At 41.9% G+C, this 17,754-nt stretch overlaps 1 protein-coding gene across 2 annotated transcripts in view; it reads left to right on the top strand.

Moving 5' to 3' along the window:
* The first annotated feature begins 1,970 nt into the window (after positions 1–1,970).
* USP46 (ubiquitin specific peptidase 46) overlaps positions 1,971–17,754 on the top strand; it is a 32,209-nt gene continuing 16,425 nt past the window's right edge. The window contains exons 1-3 of one of the 2 annotated variants that reach the window (XM_063335695.1): positions 1,971–2,484; positions 14,755–14,835; positions 15,619–15,832. In XM_063335695.1, the coding sequence (XP_063191765.1) occupies positions 2,449–2,484; positions 14,755–14,835; positions 15,619–15,832 (331 nt within the window). In that variant the 5' untranslated portion in view covers positions 1,971–2,448. Of the gene's footprint in view, positions 2,485–3,567; positions 3,663–14,754; positions 14,836–15,618; positions 15,833–17,754 lie in introns of those variants that run through there. The other variant, XM_063335696.1, reaches the window with a different exon arrangement.

The raw sequence follows: 17,754 nt of genomic DNA, 5'->3' as shown, positions 1-17,754 counted from the left end.
AAACCTTACCCTGAAGTCAAGTAATTAGGATCAGTGAATCGGTGACAACGCAAAAGTATGAAAAAGCCACTTACCTTTTTCTTACTTTTTTTTGTTCCTACTTTGTATGATTTCTGTGGGGTTCATATTATGGGAACAATGTCCTTGACATTAAAGTGTAAGTGAGGTAAATAGCTTTATTAGTTACCACATTTTGTTCCATTTGAATTTTTAATCACCCATCAAACACATTCATTTGCTTCATAAATTCTCACTGAGAGCAAGCACAATTCTCTACAGTAAATTGAAATAAATGGGCTGCAATGAAGAGTATACAATTAGGCTTCCAGAATAAAAGGAATCTGGGATTAAAAAACATCTATCGTGCAGCACTGTCAGTCTCTGTAGGCTACTTAGAAATGCACTGGGGACCAATCGGGCCTTGATAGCTTCCGAACTGAGCCTGAGCATGGCCTGTCCCGCAATGACACCTCGGCTTAACTCCCATTTCCCTCGATTATGTCAAGAAAACCTGTGATATTACATATAATCCAGTCCTCAGAGTTTAAGAAAATTAAACACTTGGAATCAAATTCACACGTAATGTAAGACCATGAACTTAATAGAATTATACCAAAGATTATTTCTTACTCAGTGTTACATTATTTGATGGCTCTTTTACATAGTGATTTGTGGATTTATGAAGCGGTTTAGCAGCCCTGATGATTTCACTCTGTAAGGTCCAAAAGTCTTTCTCCATCCTGTATTTCAAATACCTGCAATGATTTCATACAACTAATCCAACTTACTGAGGAAAGAAAGTTCTGTCTCTGTGATAACTCCGTTTCGAGTTTCTTTGCTGAACTTGCAATAGGATGCCAACTAATGCTAAATTTGATACCATTTTTACAAAGTGGGCACTTGTCCACAATGAGCTGGATTGAGGCCACTTACCTAACAGTATCCACAGGGTAGGAATTTATCTTTAGATGCTACTGCTGATGCCAGATTTTTATTAATAATCATAGACCTTCTCTTGAAATAAAAAAAAATTACCAACTTCAGAATGTTTCCTGTAAATAAAGCCCGTGGGGCCAGGCTCTATAGGCTGAAATGATTATATTCTAGCATCATGAAGTGAAAAGCATGGCCAAGTGTGAGTGTGCCATACTTCCAGGAGCAGAGGTGCCTATAGAAATGTTAGCAGCTCGCTCTCTTCATTTGAATTATTTCCTCAGCATAAGGAACAATATATGGGCCTTAAGCTTCTGCTGAAAACTACGACATCTGCTAAGGAAAAGGGGAGTTCTAAGATGAGGCATTGCCCAAGTTGAACTCTGTTCTTGCTTCTCTCAAAGAGATGCTGTGTGGCCTCAAGTCAGCTATTTAACATCCTTGTGCCTATTATCACATGCGTAAATTTAATACACTCATAGTGCTCTGCCTTAGAGAAAGGCATGGGCCTCGGCTTACTTGTGTTTGAAGAGGAACTGAGCTTATTGCATTAACGGTGCCATGTGTTGTAAACTTGTGAGTGAGCACTTCGGCACTAAGATGTGCGCTGTGGGCATGGTCCCCAAACAGCGTTTGAGAAGATAAAACATTGGCTGCATGAGTGGCAATGCAAAGCACCTGCTGTGGGCAGTAAATTACATCCCAGCCTACTGTTCTGGGCTTTGCGAGCCCCTGTGCTCCTGCGCACCTCAAATTAGGTGGAGAGAGCATGTCCCAAAGCACAGTCCCGCCGTCCCTGCCACACATCCCTGTCACCCTGCCTGCACTCTGCCTTCCTGTCCTTCACCCCGCTGCCTGCCAATACCATGTCGCACACACCGAACCCCGAGTTTCACAGCCCTGTGGCCGTTCTAGGCCTGGCAATTTGGAACCCCCCCGCTCCCCTCGGAGGCATCCGCTGATCCGCTCTGCCCGGCCGGGCAGGCCCCCTCCTCCTCTCCCGGGCCGGGACCGCCGGCTGCCGGTCACCGCCTCCGACCTTTCCTTCCCCGGCCCTGTCAGAGCGGATCAGCGGGAGCGGCGCTGCGATGGAGCGGCGAGCGGCAGCCGCCAGGAGAGGAGGAGGAGGAGGAGGGGGAGGAAGGCAGAGATTAGCGCGGTGGCGGCTGGCGCAGAGGCGCGGCTGAGCGCTCCAGCGGGAGCGCGGGGCCCTGCGCACCGTGCGAGAGTCGGAGGCGGAAGGAGCGGGGATGCGACTGCTCTCCCCGCGCCGCTAAACCTCCCGGTCACTCGCCCGGAGGAGGGAGGGCAGGAAGGTTCGTCCTTCTCGCTGCTCTGCGGACTCAGAGGGTGCCTGTGCTGTCCCCTCCTCTCGCTTTTATCACAGCCCCGGAGCAGGAGCAGAAGCCGCCGCCGCCACCGCCCCCTCTCCCTTCCTGCGCTCTTCCCACCATGAGCGGGGCTGTTTTCACCTTATAAAGATGGCGGTGTGGGATCGCTGCAACCTTTAGACTAATGACTGTCAGAAACATCGCCTCCATCTGTAATATGGTGAGTGCTGGCGGGCAGGCGCGCCGGCGGGGGCGGCACAGCAGCCCCTCCGGGGGCAGGCCCGGCTGGGGTGGGGGTCCCCCGGGGGCGCCGGGCAAAGGAAGCGACTGCATCCCTGTCCCCGGCGGTGGGGGAGCCGGGCAGGCTGCGCCGGGACATGGCCGGGATGGAGTTGGTCGCCGGAGAGTGGCGATGTCCCCAGGAGTTTTCCCGGAGCAGCCCGGGAGCGGGACAGTGAGGGACGGAGATGCTAAGCCGGTGCGGGGCCCTCCGGAGCGGGGCTGGTCCCGGCCGATACGGGTTGCAGACGGAGCCGCAGCCCGCCCTTCCTCCCCCTGCCCTTCCTCCCCCTGCCCTTCCTCCCTCTGCCCTTCCTCCTGTCCTAATAATCCTGCGAAAGGACCCCAAAGTTGGGTTCCGAATCCACATTAAGTCAGTGAACCCCATATAACCCTCTCGGGCAGGTGCCCTGTGGTCTTGTCCCAGTCGATGGTACATCAGTCTCACGGGGCCAGGAGCACCCCAGGTTACACAGAAAATGAGCATGTTTAGATGCCTGATAATATGCTTTTGGATCCCGATGCCAGGTACCTGCTCTAGGAAGTCTTGGCTTTAAGAGGCAACATCAGGGCTTAGCTTGCACTGCATGCTGCTCAGAGGATGGCTGTTCGTTAAGTGCTCTTGAATCACTTTGCTTTCTCTAAATCAGACTAGGCAATTAGGAAGGAATAAGGAAACGTTAATATTTTTGTTTGTTATATTCAGGCTTTGCCACTTTCCTCCCCAGGAACAGCTGAAAGGACACTTTCAGCATTGTGCTTGGGTCTAATTTTAATCCTAACAAACTTGGAGCATTTAATTGGGTTTAGATTTTCTGAAACTTGTTAGCGGGGGCAGGGAGAGCTCAAACTTTGTCAAAGGTTTATGAATACAGTGAGGCAGTAATAAACTTGCCAAAGAAATGGGTGTGTGCTAAGCACCCCAATGCAAACAGAACAGAAGCCTATTTCTGCACATTTTGTTGTTTTAGTCTGTATTTTTCCCCCTTATTTCCAGGTTCTTCAAGAGCAGCTACACGCAGTTGCCAGCTTCCCTCCATGTGGTGCCCCAGCATGCCTTGTGCTGGTGATGCCACACATACCATTCATCTGCCCTGGAGAATGGAGCCTACCTCCAGGGTAAGGCAACAGGCGCAGTCCCAGAGGCCTGGCTCCTGTGGGCTCAGTGGGAGTGTGGATTGTGAGCCTGCTCCCCTTCCACGTGTTCACACTTCCACTTAAGTGGGCTTGCTCTTTTGTTTCCAACCAGATGTCCAGGGCATCCCACGCATAGTTCTGACTTAAGCCTCAGTCCTCCCTTTGAAAAGTCTGCTCTGAAATGCAGAAAGGGAGGGTTGAATTTTGGGGTTAAAACAATTTAATACAAAATCCAGACTTGGGGTAAAATAATCTGGGTGCTCACCTTTCTTCACCAACAGTAAGTAGTTTTCTAAACTTTTCATTGTTCTTGATAACTTCCAGTCCTGTGGGCCAGTGGGCCAGGGATACTGCAAAGAAAGGTTTAGGAAACAGTACAGGACTGAGGAGAAAACCTGGGCACATGTACTTTCCTTCTGGGCAGGCTCCATTTTTTATTGCTGATGAATGGTGGGTGTGATGCCCTGCAGACTGCGTAAGTGAGCACTGCATGAAGGGGAGCTGGAGACTCTTAAGTGGCTGTAAGACTTTAGCATTGGCATAAAGTACTAAGAACTCCGTGATTTCTTCCGTGTGCTTCAGACAGATGCACTTGCATGCAGTACGCTTCTCCCAAAGAATGAACAGGTTCACAGCAAAACCTGTTTTGCTGTGTTCTAATGGTGAGCTGCTCAGCTGCTGCTGCCAGTATATCCTGCAAAAGTAGCATCCAAGAAGTGGAGAGACTGAAGGGAAGAATTAGAGCCTCAGGCAGAAAAGGCATACAAGGGCCCATAGTTCAAGGCAATTCTAGCTTATGGTTCCAGTACTGTGACAGAAGGTGAAGCTGGTTTAACGATAATGATGTCTTAAAACTACATATTCCTTGGGGTCTGTGTACTTAGCTTTTAGAGATGTTGTGTTGTGCTAGTCACATATAATCTTTTTTGGATAACCCGCAGGGACTTTTAGGAAATGAAGCTGAGATTTTCAGAAAGCTGCAGGAATTTGGGGCTGTAAGAGAAACATAAATTCTCGGAAGTATTGGCAACACTGTATTATGGCTTCTCCAAAAATCTGTCCCCTTAGATGAGGGAAAAGGGGTAGGAGGACAGAGACAGAGGGAGGAATTGGTCCTGAAATACTTGTCCTTCTCTGAATGCAACACAGATTATGTTTTCAATAGTAGTCCTTTCTTGACAAAGTTTTTTGTGTTTGTTTGTCCAAATACTTTTATGTCCTGGAGGGGAGAAATAGATGAAATTTAGCTGAATGAATTTAGCCCAAGGCAACCTAGCTAGTCAGCATTTTAGGATGTATGTTTGCTATTTAATTGACTGCCTGAGGTCTAGTATCTCAGGTTATAACTTTGGTCTCCTGAAGATGGTAGGCATTCAGTCTTTTCCAGGAAGGATCAAAACAAGTGCAGTGAGGCAAGGAAGCCAGGGACAATATTTAACTTGCTTGCAAAAGAGATCTAGTACCATATATTCACTGGATAAGCTCTCACATTCTCAGGCAGACACAGTAGGAGCCAAGCAGTAAGAAAAAAATGTTAGGTGCAAACTTTCCACTTGGCACATTTATTTGTAGTAAATATTCAAATGTACAACTCCTAGAATTAAACTGAATTCCTCTATTGTGTTTTACCAGTTTTGTCCCCTTATTCATAATAACAGTAGTACTAGTTATTATTCACTGATTTGGTTAATGAGACCAAAGAGCTAAAACTTGTTCTGCTGGGGGGGAGGGGATGAAGGCAACTGTGCCTGAAGGAATCGGTGGGACTCTTATGTGGACGCAGTGGCCACCCTCATGGAAAAGGGAGGTCTAGTCCCCAAGATGTCCCCTCTTGCCTGCCTTTCAGACACTGGGAAAGTTCATCCCCTCTGTCTGCATGCCAGGTCTGCCACAGAAGGACATACGCAATAGTCGATCATCAGCTTTTATGTAGGACAGGTACAATAGATGTGAAGAAACATAAGATATCCCGAAGGAACCCTGTTTGAGGGAATACTAACACCCAGTGCCATGTAACCCTTGTGGACTATAGACATAAACTAGGGATGTAGGATGCTGTAATCCTCTTTGGTATTGTTTCTGTGGGATAGCCCGATGACTCAAGAACAAAATGCTGGTTCAAAGGTAGATAGGCATGCTGGCGTTTTAGGATTGTTGCTTGCTGAAATCCTCTGCAGTATGTTTCCCTGTTGATGAGCTTTTGGTACTGCCTTGAGTTCTGAGCTAAGCTCGTGCTGCAGCTGTGGCCTAGGGACATGACTGTTATGTGCAGTGAAGGACATCTAACCATTTCAGAATGTATTGACATATATTTTTACAGAGATGTCTAGCAAGCTCTGTGGACTGTATTTCTCCTAAATACCTTTTGATATTCTGCTGAGAACAGGTATTAATCCCCCCTTTCATAATTTTGTAATAATATTTCAAATAATCTGATCTGTGCTTCAGAGAGCTCTGTCAATTTAATAAATGGGGCATTCTGAGCACACTTGGATTGCTTCTGATACAAGGTATCATCTGAGATACCTCACAGTTGCTCCTTGTAGTTGTTGTATCCTTTGGAAAAAAAAGTTGCAGTCCCTCGGATTAATTTTGGTTTTTATTAACTGGGCTTTCATGTTACCCATTCTCATAGTCTCTATGAGTTTCATAACAATTGGTGTTTTTCTTCAGGAAAACATTCACGCAATTCACTGGGAATTATGTGAATACCCGTGAATTTCAGCTTTCACTTTTAAAAACAAAAAAAGTTTCTAACCATCCTAGAAACTAGTTGTAGAGAAAAACACAAAAATGTGGGAGTCTCTACTTTCAGGAAGCAAATAAGAATAACTGTTGGATTTCTTGTTTGTTGTTTGTTTGTTTTTAATGTCATGGGTTTAGAGAATCATTGCAGGATTTGTTTGAATATAGGGCATTGGCAGAATGAGGACTCAAACTGCAAACATAGATTTGGAAAATGCTTGATATAAAAAAAAAATACAATTGTAAAGCTGTAAAAATAGTCAAACTGCTTCGTATAGTAAGAGTGTTATTGGATTACAGAGTTGATCACTATGACTAGCAACTGAATGTATTCATTCGGACAACCTGCAGCGTACATTTCTTCATGACTTTTAACACTTCTCATGAACAGCCATTAAGGCAGAATAATACATGCCAAGACAGTAAAAGAGCTATCTGAAGGTATGTTTAGATTGATAAAGGAAAACAGATTTTTACAACTGAAAACATTAGTTTACAGGCAGTTCAGGCAATGCAATTTTAGAAGCATAGTCTCAAGAGTGCCCAACTTCAGTATGACATATATAGCAAATATAGAAAAAAAAATATGAAAAATTTGGGGAATGTAAAGTCTAATTATTGTAATAGCTTTCTGAAGTAATGAGAAACTTGAGAGTATGGCTGACAAATGGGAACTGGACTGACAAGCAGTAAGTGTGCATTCCATCAAAAGACAAACTGAAGTCCACAAAAGATATGTTTTATATTGGATACAGGAGGATATACAAAGTGAGAAACATCCTAATATATCATTTCCAATGTATAACCTGAACTAATGGCTGAGGCCTGTCTTGCTTGAATACTTTTTTTTTTTTTTTAATGTCTAAAGCGGTTATCGTGCACGTACTAGTCGGTTAGAAGATAAGCACAACAGGACAATTCATGACTACAGTGTGTGGTATACAGTGTGTTTCTTTTAGATGCATACAGTCTTTGGCTTCAAGTTGCTGAATTAAAAGCAAACCAGTGGTTATGCTAAATACCTTTACAAGGGAACGTCTTAATTACAGCTCAGCAAGGCTGAGTGAGTCTGAATTGTGGAAGAGATGGGATTAAAAGCAGACTCTGGACCCTGATTAACTGTGCGCGGTGGGCAAGTGCCACACAGGAGGTGAGGTTCTGTGGCTTGAAGAGCCACAGTCTGTGGAGTGTAAACCATGGCCAGTCAGAGATGCAGACAGCAAAATCTCTTCTGCTGATCTTCCTTTCCTCAAGAAACTGTCCTTGGTTGGCTGTTTGGTATATACACTTATATACAATTATGTACATTGTGTACTCTTAATGCCACAGGGTATCAGTACTTCTGGGGAATAAATGAGCCTGCATGTCCACTATAAACATGCTCCATTATAAACATGTTCTTGGGTACGCTCAGCCGTTGTAGTGAAGGCTGCTGTGCTGACGTTTTCAAGCCAGCCATTATTGGATATTGTGTGTTGTGGTTATTTAATTTGATTTCACAATTAATGACCTAATAACAGTTGCATCTTAACTGCTCTATGACAGTAAAGTCTCCAACTGTCCACTGGAATTCCATTTCATAAACCTGTGTTATTTCTGATGTATGTCTGTCTAACTTGAAGATTTTGGGTGACAATGACTACGTCATCTCTCTAGGCACTCAGGCTTCACTGTCCTTATGACTAGAATGTTTTCTAATTTCTTAACCTGAATCTCCATTACTGCAATTTGGGCTTGGTACTTCTCATCCTGACCATCCCTGAGATCAAGAATAGACTAGTTCCTTTCTGCAAAAAGCTATATACTTGAAAATATTGTCATGCCCTGCCTCAGACTTCTATGTCTTATGCAACACAACCCTGTTCAACCCTTTTTTTACAGGTCATTTTTCTCTAGAATTGTGTTTGTCATTTTTACTGCCTTCTTTTGATTCTCTCCAGTTATCTTCATCTTTCTTGAAAACTAGCACCCAAACCTGGACGTAAGGTCCTGTCTGAAGTCTTACCAGTGACAAATTAAACAGGAAAATTACTACTTTGTAGACTCCTGTCTGTAAGAATTTCATTATGTTGTCTAAAATTGTTGTTGTTGTTCTCTTTTTTTGAAATAGCACCACATAGCTGATGCTTATTCATCTTACACTATGATACGGTCTCCAGACTTTTTTCTTTTCTCTCCTTCTTTAGTCTGCTGTTTCCCATTCTGTACATGTACAGATGATTCTTCTCTTCATGTGCAGAATCTTGCACTGGTCTTAGCTGAATTTCAACAGTTTTTAGAGCATTTCTCTAGAATAAAAAAAAGAAGTCAAAAATTGACTGTGAAAAATAATTTTGAATTATAAACCTGTCCTGCAGCCCTCATAACTCACGCTATATTGAGATTTAATGAAGATATTCTTTCTTCTGTCTCCAGGTTATCAGAGAGTACTCCAGCTAGTGCGGCTGTGGTGAAGTCTAGAAGGTGTCTTGCCTTTAGAATGTTTTGAGGCACCACGTATGCACTCTGGGTGGCCCAGACAAAAATGTCACTGAAGAAATTATAGTCTGTAAGCAAACTTGAGTCTTTTTTTCACTTGTGAGGCCATCTTGAGGTTATGTGTTCTGAAGACGGAAACTGGCCAAAAAAAAATGTTTTTGCTACTTGTTCCAGCAAAAGCCCGAGTGCCACTAATCCAAGAACAATTAAGCTGGAAATGGAGACGGACTCATGAGAGAATACCAAGTTGCAGTTCTGTAAAGATTGTCTAATCACAGAAAATTTAAAGATGAATATTTTAAAAAACTAACTTACTGATTTAGATACTGAACTTGTAACGCACCACCAGAACCTCACTTCCAGCACATGTTGCTTTGTGCTTTGAGAAAACCAGGTTCTTTAAGCTATATAAGGCTAAGTCCCTAAACACTTTGTCCAAGATTTTAAGTGGTTCAGGATTTCAAGTCTCTGAATTTCTATCTGTTTCTTGGTAACCACACAGTAAAAAGGCAAAGTTATTTATGGTGCATACAGTACTTAGATCTGTGATTAGTACATCCAGCAAAAAGCAAGTTAGACATCTTCTTTCAAGCTCTTTTAATTTGCCTTAATGATCAGAAAACTCTTGGGAAAAAAGGCACAAAAATAATTCATTTAGATACATTGTTTTAAATCACCTTTCCTTCAAAAATATGAGTACACTGTGTGTCTTGCTGTTTACTATGATCCCCTATGTTTTTCATAGAACCCTCTCTTTCCTCTTTTATCTTGTGGCAACAAAGTCCCAAAATAACTCTGCTGGAGGAACAGTAAAACATTTCTTTGCAGAAAGAAAGGAAAAAAAAAGCTAATCTGGTTAAATTCAACCATCTTGTGGGACTTTAAAAATTACAAAAACGTTTCAGGTTTGACATTTAATATCTGTGAGTTTGGAAGAAGGCTGGTTCTGCTATTCCAATTGCTCACCATACCTCTCTGAAAGCTGAGGTTGTCCCTGAGGATAGTTGAAGTCCAACACTGAGGACAGGTGATGTGCCTGTTGGAAGCAGTTGAATTTATATTGCGTGGTGGGATATTGCTTGCTCTTACTCTCATTTTCTTTGTGTTGCTTCTTGAAGACAGGTTTGGATTTTATTTACAATCACTTCCTCTTTTTTGAGTTATTCATGACCACAATTTGTTGGCCAGGAGGCCTTCCATATCTTTCTTTATCTTCTTTTTCCCTTCCTTCCCTTATGCTGTGCCTTCAAAAATCCTGAAACTCAGGCTGCCTGGCCCTGAAGCCATTTCTATTTTTATTCTAATTTCTCTTCTACTAGTCCAGATGTCACCCTTAGTTTGTCTTAAGTCTTCAGTTCCTTCAGGAAACAAGTCTATTTCTAGCACATTGCTCTCACTTTCCCTGAATACTAAGAAAAAAAAATCTAGTTCACAGCCGTATATGATCTGAAGCCCTCCGTCATGGACCAGCAATCTTCCTTCATTGATCTCTGTTCTTTATATACCTGTTAAATTTCTGTTTTCATAATTCAATTTTTATGTGTTTTTTCTTATTTTTTTTAGATTTTCCTGTGAACAAGGTATTTCTTGTTATTTCTTACGTTGTATTTTATTGTTTGATGGTTATTCATACTGTCTTTCTGTTTGGCGATACCTATTTAATAGGTTTTCCATAGGTGACTTACGAAATGTCCTAATTTCTTTACTGCACTCATTTACTTTAAATTAAGCACATGCATATTTCTAGAAAGTTAGTTCCGTTTCTATAGCTTCCTTACACTAGAAAGTCTAGTCTGATTTGCTGTCTTCTGTTTGCAGTGTCTTTCATATTAGCTCTATTCCATTTCTCATCCTCCATAGAATAATTATATTTAGGTTATTTTGCTACATGTGATTTTATGATCTAATCTGATGTCTTTGTTTTTCCTCTACACTGTTAATTTGTTTACATGCTAAAGTGCAAAGGAACAGGAGGTTTTTTTACTTAATCTGTTTCATGCGATACCAAGCACGAATTAAACTCTTAGCAACATTATCAGAAATTTCAGCTGAAAAGAAAACTGGCAGCCTTCTCCATTGGAAGGCCTGGAGCAAAATAACAAGAGGAAAAAATATAGGTCATATGGCCAGAATGTTTTTGGAGCGATGGTGTGGTAGAAATCTTGGCTTAGCCTGAACTGACCCATGCTTGGCTAAGTCTCCAACTGTATGTCTTTGCCATTTTATAGGGGCTGAATACTGATTGTTGAATTAAGTGGTAAAACTTCAGAGAAATCAAGGTTCACCAACACCACAGAATACATAGTAGGAGTTTCCACATTGACCTAGTTCTCATGAGGTCTGGCCACCACAGTCACTTTGTTGCATTTCCTTCTTTAGTGTACTCTTTTATGTATGAGCCGTCTCCTTTACTGTCTCTATACCCTGATATGAATTTATTTAATAGTCCCAGATCCCAGTTCACTGACTTATGTGGTCTCTCCTCATTTCAGGCTCTATGGCCACACTGCCACTCTTGCTGGTTTTTATGAAACTACAGTCGATTTAGATGTGGTAGGCTATTTCTCCCAGCTGAAGCACAGGACCGTTTATAAAACCATAGAGAATGGATTGCACTAAGAAATGTTTGAGCAAATTTTCACTGCAGAAGTGACCAAATGACTTGCTGGGAGTGGGAATAAACAGAACCGTGCTTAAAACCATGTTAAATAGCCAGGGTTGATTTTTAATGTAGATTAACCTCAATAGGCTAACATGTTTTCTCTATTTGATAAGGTTCATTTAAACTGAGTTCTGAATCATCTTTAACACATCTCTAATAAGATACTTTTTCCAGTTTAAACCTGGCTTGGGTGTACAGTTCCTGGTATAGTTTGGTTGGAAAAATTTCCAATCATTTCTTCTGCCATCATGTCAACTCCTTCTTGAGAAGACTTCTTATGCAAAACGTGTAATATATATGCAACATGGCATGGTTTGAGTTTACAAAATAGTCTGTCTACATTTTTTTTTTCTCCATGGAGGAAATATATCCTGCCTTGAAATATTAGGTCTCTGTGCTTCTGTTTTCCTACTCCTCATTTTCTGTGAATCTAACAGTATCTTTTTGGAGACCTTAAAATAAACCTGACTGAAATTGCCCTTGATATAAGAAAGCACAACTCCTAATGAAGTCCATGGGAGTTATGTCAGTTCACTCAAAGACTTAATTTAACCTCTCCTTTTTATTGGGAGACCAGCACACAATGTTTAGTTTTATATTTGCAACAGCCAAGACCTGGTTTTGGCGAGGAAAAGCTCTATGAGGAGCTGTTACTAAGCTTATGTTGTTTCAACAGCATGTACTTTAGAGATTTCCATGTAATGTATAGTTTTTATATGAAGATCAGTTAGTGCACATCATGGATTTGTTTGGTTTTCAGTGATAATTTTGTTTCGTAAATCCTGATCCTTGCTCTTTTTCACAATATTTACAAGACAATTTAAATACTAGAAGGATTTGTCAAACCATCTGGCATCCTCTGAAGTAAGAAACCCAGGCCCTGGAGGAAAGGCAAATGAGTAATGTAGGAGCAACTAGTTAGCAGAGCACTTGCATTCTACTTGTGTAATAGCATACACAAACCTGTAGTTTATGAAAGAGTAGGAGGTTACTTTTCAGATATATTATTTTCCATGAATTCTAGAGGGAGAATTTTTTTCAGTGTGGAAAATACTTCCTGCAAAACTGGAAAAGCATCCATTTCATTCTTATCTTAGGAAACTTGATTTGAACACTAAAAGTGTAATTGAAGAAAACCTTTGCTTTGATCTGAATGTAGCTGTACAATGAGTATTAACATGAAGACGGTTTTCTCAGAAGCTGCATTAATCTTCTGTAGTCATGTTTTTTCTTTTATCAGCCAGGGTTTTGAGAGTAACAGCAGCTGTTTGCTTCACTGTTAATATCAGATAGACAAATATCTACCAGTTTCCTCCCTCTCGGGAAGTCGGATGCTTTGCTGAATCTGTACATCTTTGGCAAGGCTGGCTTTTCAAGGAAAGGAACTAATCTTCATGTGGAACTTACATACATATCACAGAATCAGAGAATGGTAGGGGTTGGAAGGGACCTTCGGAGATCATCTAGTCCAACTCCCCTGCCAAAGCAGGTATCACACTGTCATCTCTGTTGAAAGGTAGCCAACAATTGATTTGTATAGATAGTTCCTTTTTCCAAGCTTCTCACTGAGGCTCAGCAGAGCCTGATGAGGACATATAATGTATCCCTTAAGCTTTGCATGGAGCCTTGTGCAGGTAAAGTACTTCAGTCTCAAAGGGAATGTCTGGGAAATCACATACACTTGGTTTGAGCAACCAGCTATGTGTATGTGAGAGAAAGGGAGAGACTGCAAAGAGATCTGCTAAGGGGATGCAAAATACAAAATCTTTGGAGATTTCTGGAAGCTGCTAACTTGAAGGAGCTGTTTTACTTTCAAGGCTTGCAAATTCTCAAAGAGTACCTGTGCTGAGTTTCACACCACTGATTCTATTGACTAAAATAATTTTCTTTTGATGAATTGACATGAAACAATAATCTGATGTAGCAAGCAGTGGTGATGGGAGGTGCAGTGAAGAAACACAAATCAGGCTTTGGGAAGAAGATGGGAGGGGAGACCAGAATTATTGAATTTGACTACTAGTAACTTTGAAAATTTTAGCTGATGAAGTCTCTGAGCAAATGATATATTGAACAAGCCTCGGGAATACAGGGAATAAATTTTCAGGTGTTTTATGTGTTGGCATGTTTACAGGGGCATTTTACATGGTTTTATGAAGGTCAAGCAATTGTGCTGTTCTTGTTCGATGGAAATTCTAGGGCATAATAGATTAATGCTTCGCTTTGCGGAGCATGCTCGGTAAGGAAATAAATGTATGATGTCAGAAAAGCAATTATCACACAAATTAGAAATTGGCTAACTGAAAGGTCTTGCATAAATGTAGGTAGAGAATACTTGTTCAAATAGAGCATTTTTTGTGAGGTCCCACAGGGATCCATATGCTTATAGAGCAGATAGGAGCGATGACATGGGCTTTGGCAGCAATCTAGCTTGCTTGCTTGCTTGGTAATCTAAGCTCGTTTAAAAATGGGCATTTCAATATAGCAAAACTACAGGTAACGTACAAAAGTAGTGGTTGCGCTTTACAGACCAGTAGTTGTGAAAGCAGTTTTACTGTTGGAGTGAAGATACAGCTGAACGTAACTTGCCACACCGAGGCAGTGACTTAGGGATGTGACAGTGCTTGGGCTTACGTACCCTTTGGCGTTAGATAGGACAAAATGGCAGATATAGTACACCGGATCTTAACATTCGTGATGTTGTTACTAGAACTGGGCGCCAGTCTGGAGCCCAGGTCATCTGATGCTGATGAATTAGAAGGGGTTCAGAGAAGTTTCAGTAATGCTTAGAAAACCTGCCTCACGTTTAAAAACTGGTTTATCCAAGATAACTTTAAGGGTTTTGCGTAAGATCAACAAGTATCTTTATGAGGCGGGAGGGTAATGGGATCCAGCCGTTCACATACACAGTAAAAATAAGGAGGAGGTGGGTGTGGGGAGAACCACCGTTGTTGTGACCAGTTCACTTCAAACCAGCCATTACTAGAGTGTCCAGGTCAGGCCAGCTCCACTACCTACAACTGCAAATATTTTTATTGGCTTACGTGACTGTCATGCTTGCTCATTAATAAGACAGAGTTAGCGTGGTTAATTGCAGCTGAAAGGAAAAAATTAGTTTCTGTCTTGATGTTGTCCATAACTTTATTTTAGAATCTTAATGTTCTAAATAATTTCTTCCCTCTTTTTCCATAGGGCACCAATGCCTCTGCTCTGGAAAAAGACATTGGCCCAGAGCAGTTTCCAATCAATGAACACTACTTTGGATTGGTCAATGTAAGTACCATTTTCAATAGGCAAACCAAATACAGAACTGTAGTTTTGATGTTACTTAAACTTTGGTTTCTTCTTTTTTTTTTTTCCCCCCATCCAATCTTGTTTTAAGGTAGGATTGTCTTTTTTTTTTAAGAAGTGCTGCTCACATTCCAATTTTAGGCAAAGTGGGTTGCAAAGCTGTATCAGATGTTTGAAGATAGCTTCATACGCCCCCAGAGAAAACAGTTTACTGTCCTATGAAAGTTTCCAGGAATTAGAATTTACACTTCAATAAAGTTAAAAATCTATTTTAGAGGGAGGAAGTGATGGAAGTATGGACAAGCTTAGGTACAGCAGTTTGCATTGGGGACTCTCTTAGGAGGAGCTTTTTTATCTGACTAAGGAAAGAATGAGTGAGAAGGCTGTTTAATCACTTGTTTATTCCCATATAGATAAAACAGATATAGTAATTCTTTCCTTGAAAACATCAATCATTCTGCTACTGAGCAGTAAGATAGAGCCCAGCAAGAGTATATTAATATATGGAAACAAGCTTAATGAGATCCACTACAATAAATACATCTCTTGCAAGTGGAAACTTTTACTTTGTATCCTGGTTAATTTAGAACACCATAGGGTTTTTTCTGTGAATTATCAGAGGTGGGTGTGGAAATATATTCCTACAGCAGCTGCACGGCAAAATGGCTGGGATGTGACAGGGGCACAGAGGCCAGAAGTTGAAAGAAGCAACTAGTTCTATTGTGATGTACAGAGATTAAGATTGTCTTTTATTTTACATGGCAGTTTGGGAACACCTGCTACTGTAACTCCGTGCTGCAGGCATTGTATTTTTGCCGGCCGTTTCGGGAAAATGTATTATCATACAAGGCCCAACAGAAAAAGAAGGAAAATCTCTTGACTTGCCTGGCAGACCTTTTCCACAGTATTGCTACTCAGAAGAAGAAAGTTGGAGTTATTCCACCAAAGAAGTTCATATCAAGGTTACGAAAAGAGAACGGTAAGTGAAAAACTGGAATCCTCTTATACATTCATACATTGATCAGGAAAGTATAAATAAATATTGGGCAACGTGGTCATATTAATCAGATGTTCAGGTTAGATTTGTAAATGTCTTTTACTACTTTTTGGGGTTTAGATATTAATATTTGAGTATCTTGAAATAACCGTACCGGTTCCCAGAAGTGCATGAATTAATGATGTTTTCACAGGATGGTGGGACAGACTGCACTGTACAGGGAGCTAGGGCTGGGAATAGGGTGACACTCTGCTGTAATTTTTTAGTTATTTTTTTGTGGAGTGTGGTAGAGAGAAAATTGAAGGCAGTTGGCAGTGTAGAAACTGTGTGACCTGAGTGTTACAGGCACCACTGGCCCAAACCACCCTGGAGGACAGGTAACTGTATCTATGTGGGGGTATTCAGTGGCCCACACATCAACTACTGCCCTTGTTCTTATAGTGGTGGGCACAGTCTCATTTTGTGAAGCATCAGGCCTTTTTTGAGCATTAGGTTGGCAATAGCATATGCCCAATCTTGTAGCAGTTCTGTCTAAGGGATATGAGGAACATCTCGAAATAAGGAAACCTGCCACACAGCTCCATTTTGGCCTGGATTCATATCACTGTGGGTGGTATGCTTAGAAACAGGGGAGCTTTGAATGAAGAGACAAAGTACGAGCGAAACACCTGGAAAAAATTGCTTCCTGGTGACAGCATATAAATGAGCAGACTGTTCATTCCAGAGCAGACGTTTGAAAGTATGACAAAGTTAGCTCTGAGTCATCTAGTGGTAAATGCCCCCACACTGTTGGGGATCACTTCTAGGGGCTGGATCTTGTGTTTTCAGCTTTTTTAAATTAGGGCCAGGCTCGGTGTGTATTAACCTGCTCATGCATCCAGGCTAGACGTTGCAAAGACGAAGGATCTGTGCAATATTTTCTGAGGAAATCCACATGAGCTTTTTCAGGAGCAGGAGGATAAAAATACACATTTCTTGGGAACACGGATTCTTTTTTCTTCAACATGGTGGGCAAATTAAGCCTTCACTGGAGAAGTCTGTACTAAATCACCGCTGCGATATTCTCCCCTCCTCCTGCAAGCATTTCTTATTGAAGAGGACAAGTCTCTGCTCATCAGACTTGTGTGTAAAAAATGGGCTTTGTTAGATGGTGTTATTATTACTATTTGTGGTGGGTTAACCTTGGCTGGCTTCCAGGTGCCCACCAAGGCTCTCTCTCCCTCCCTTCCTCAGCAGGACCGGGAGAGAAAATAAGATGAAAAAAACTTGTGTGTTGAGATAAAGGCAGCTTAATAAAAAAAAGCAAAGGACGCAAGTGGAAGCAAAGCAAAATTAAAGGGGATTTATTCTCTACTTCCCATCATCAGGCGATTTCCAGCCAGTCCTGGGAAGCAGGGCCTTGGTATGCATAGGAGTTGCTTTGGAAGACAAACATCTTAATGAATGCCTTCCCCGCCTTGCCCTCCTTTCTCTTATCTTTCATTGCTGAACACAAAGTCATATGGCATGGAATATCCCTTTGGCCAGTTTGGGCCAGCTGTGTCCCCTCCCAACCTCTTGCCCAGCCCCAGCCTACCAGCCTTTCGTGGGGCCCATGTTGGAGAGACAGCCCTGATGTGTGAGCACTGCTCAGCAATAGCCAAAATGTTGGTGCGTTATCAACACCGTTCTAGCCACACGTATGAAACACAGCACTGTATGGCCTGCTATGAGGAAAGGTAACTCCATCCAGTGTCTTCAGTTTCCCCAGCCATGTGTCTTACTGGCCAAACTCTGTGATGTTCCTAAGTGTCTGAGGGACTGGGAATATATGGGTGGGAGTCAGTGCTGCCTAAAGTTAGTCTAAGGAATTTATTTAGGATAAGTCACCCTCTTGCTTTCTTCATTGACTGTACTGGGAGCCT

This window comes from Chroicocephalus ridibundus, chromosome 5 (assembly GCF_963924245.1).
Source record: "Chroicocephalus ridibundus chromosome 5, bChrRid1.1, whole genome shotgun sequence".
Taxonomy (NCBI): domain Eukaryota; kingdom Metazoa; phylum Chordata; class Aves; order Charadriiformes; family Laridae; genus Chroicocephalus; species Chroicocephalus ridibundus.
This window is presented reverse-complemented; position numbering and strand designations above follow the sequence as displayed.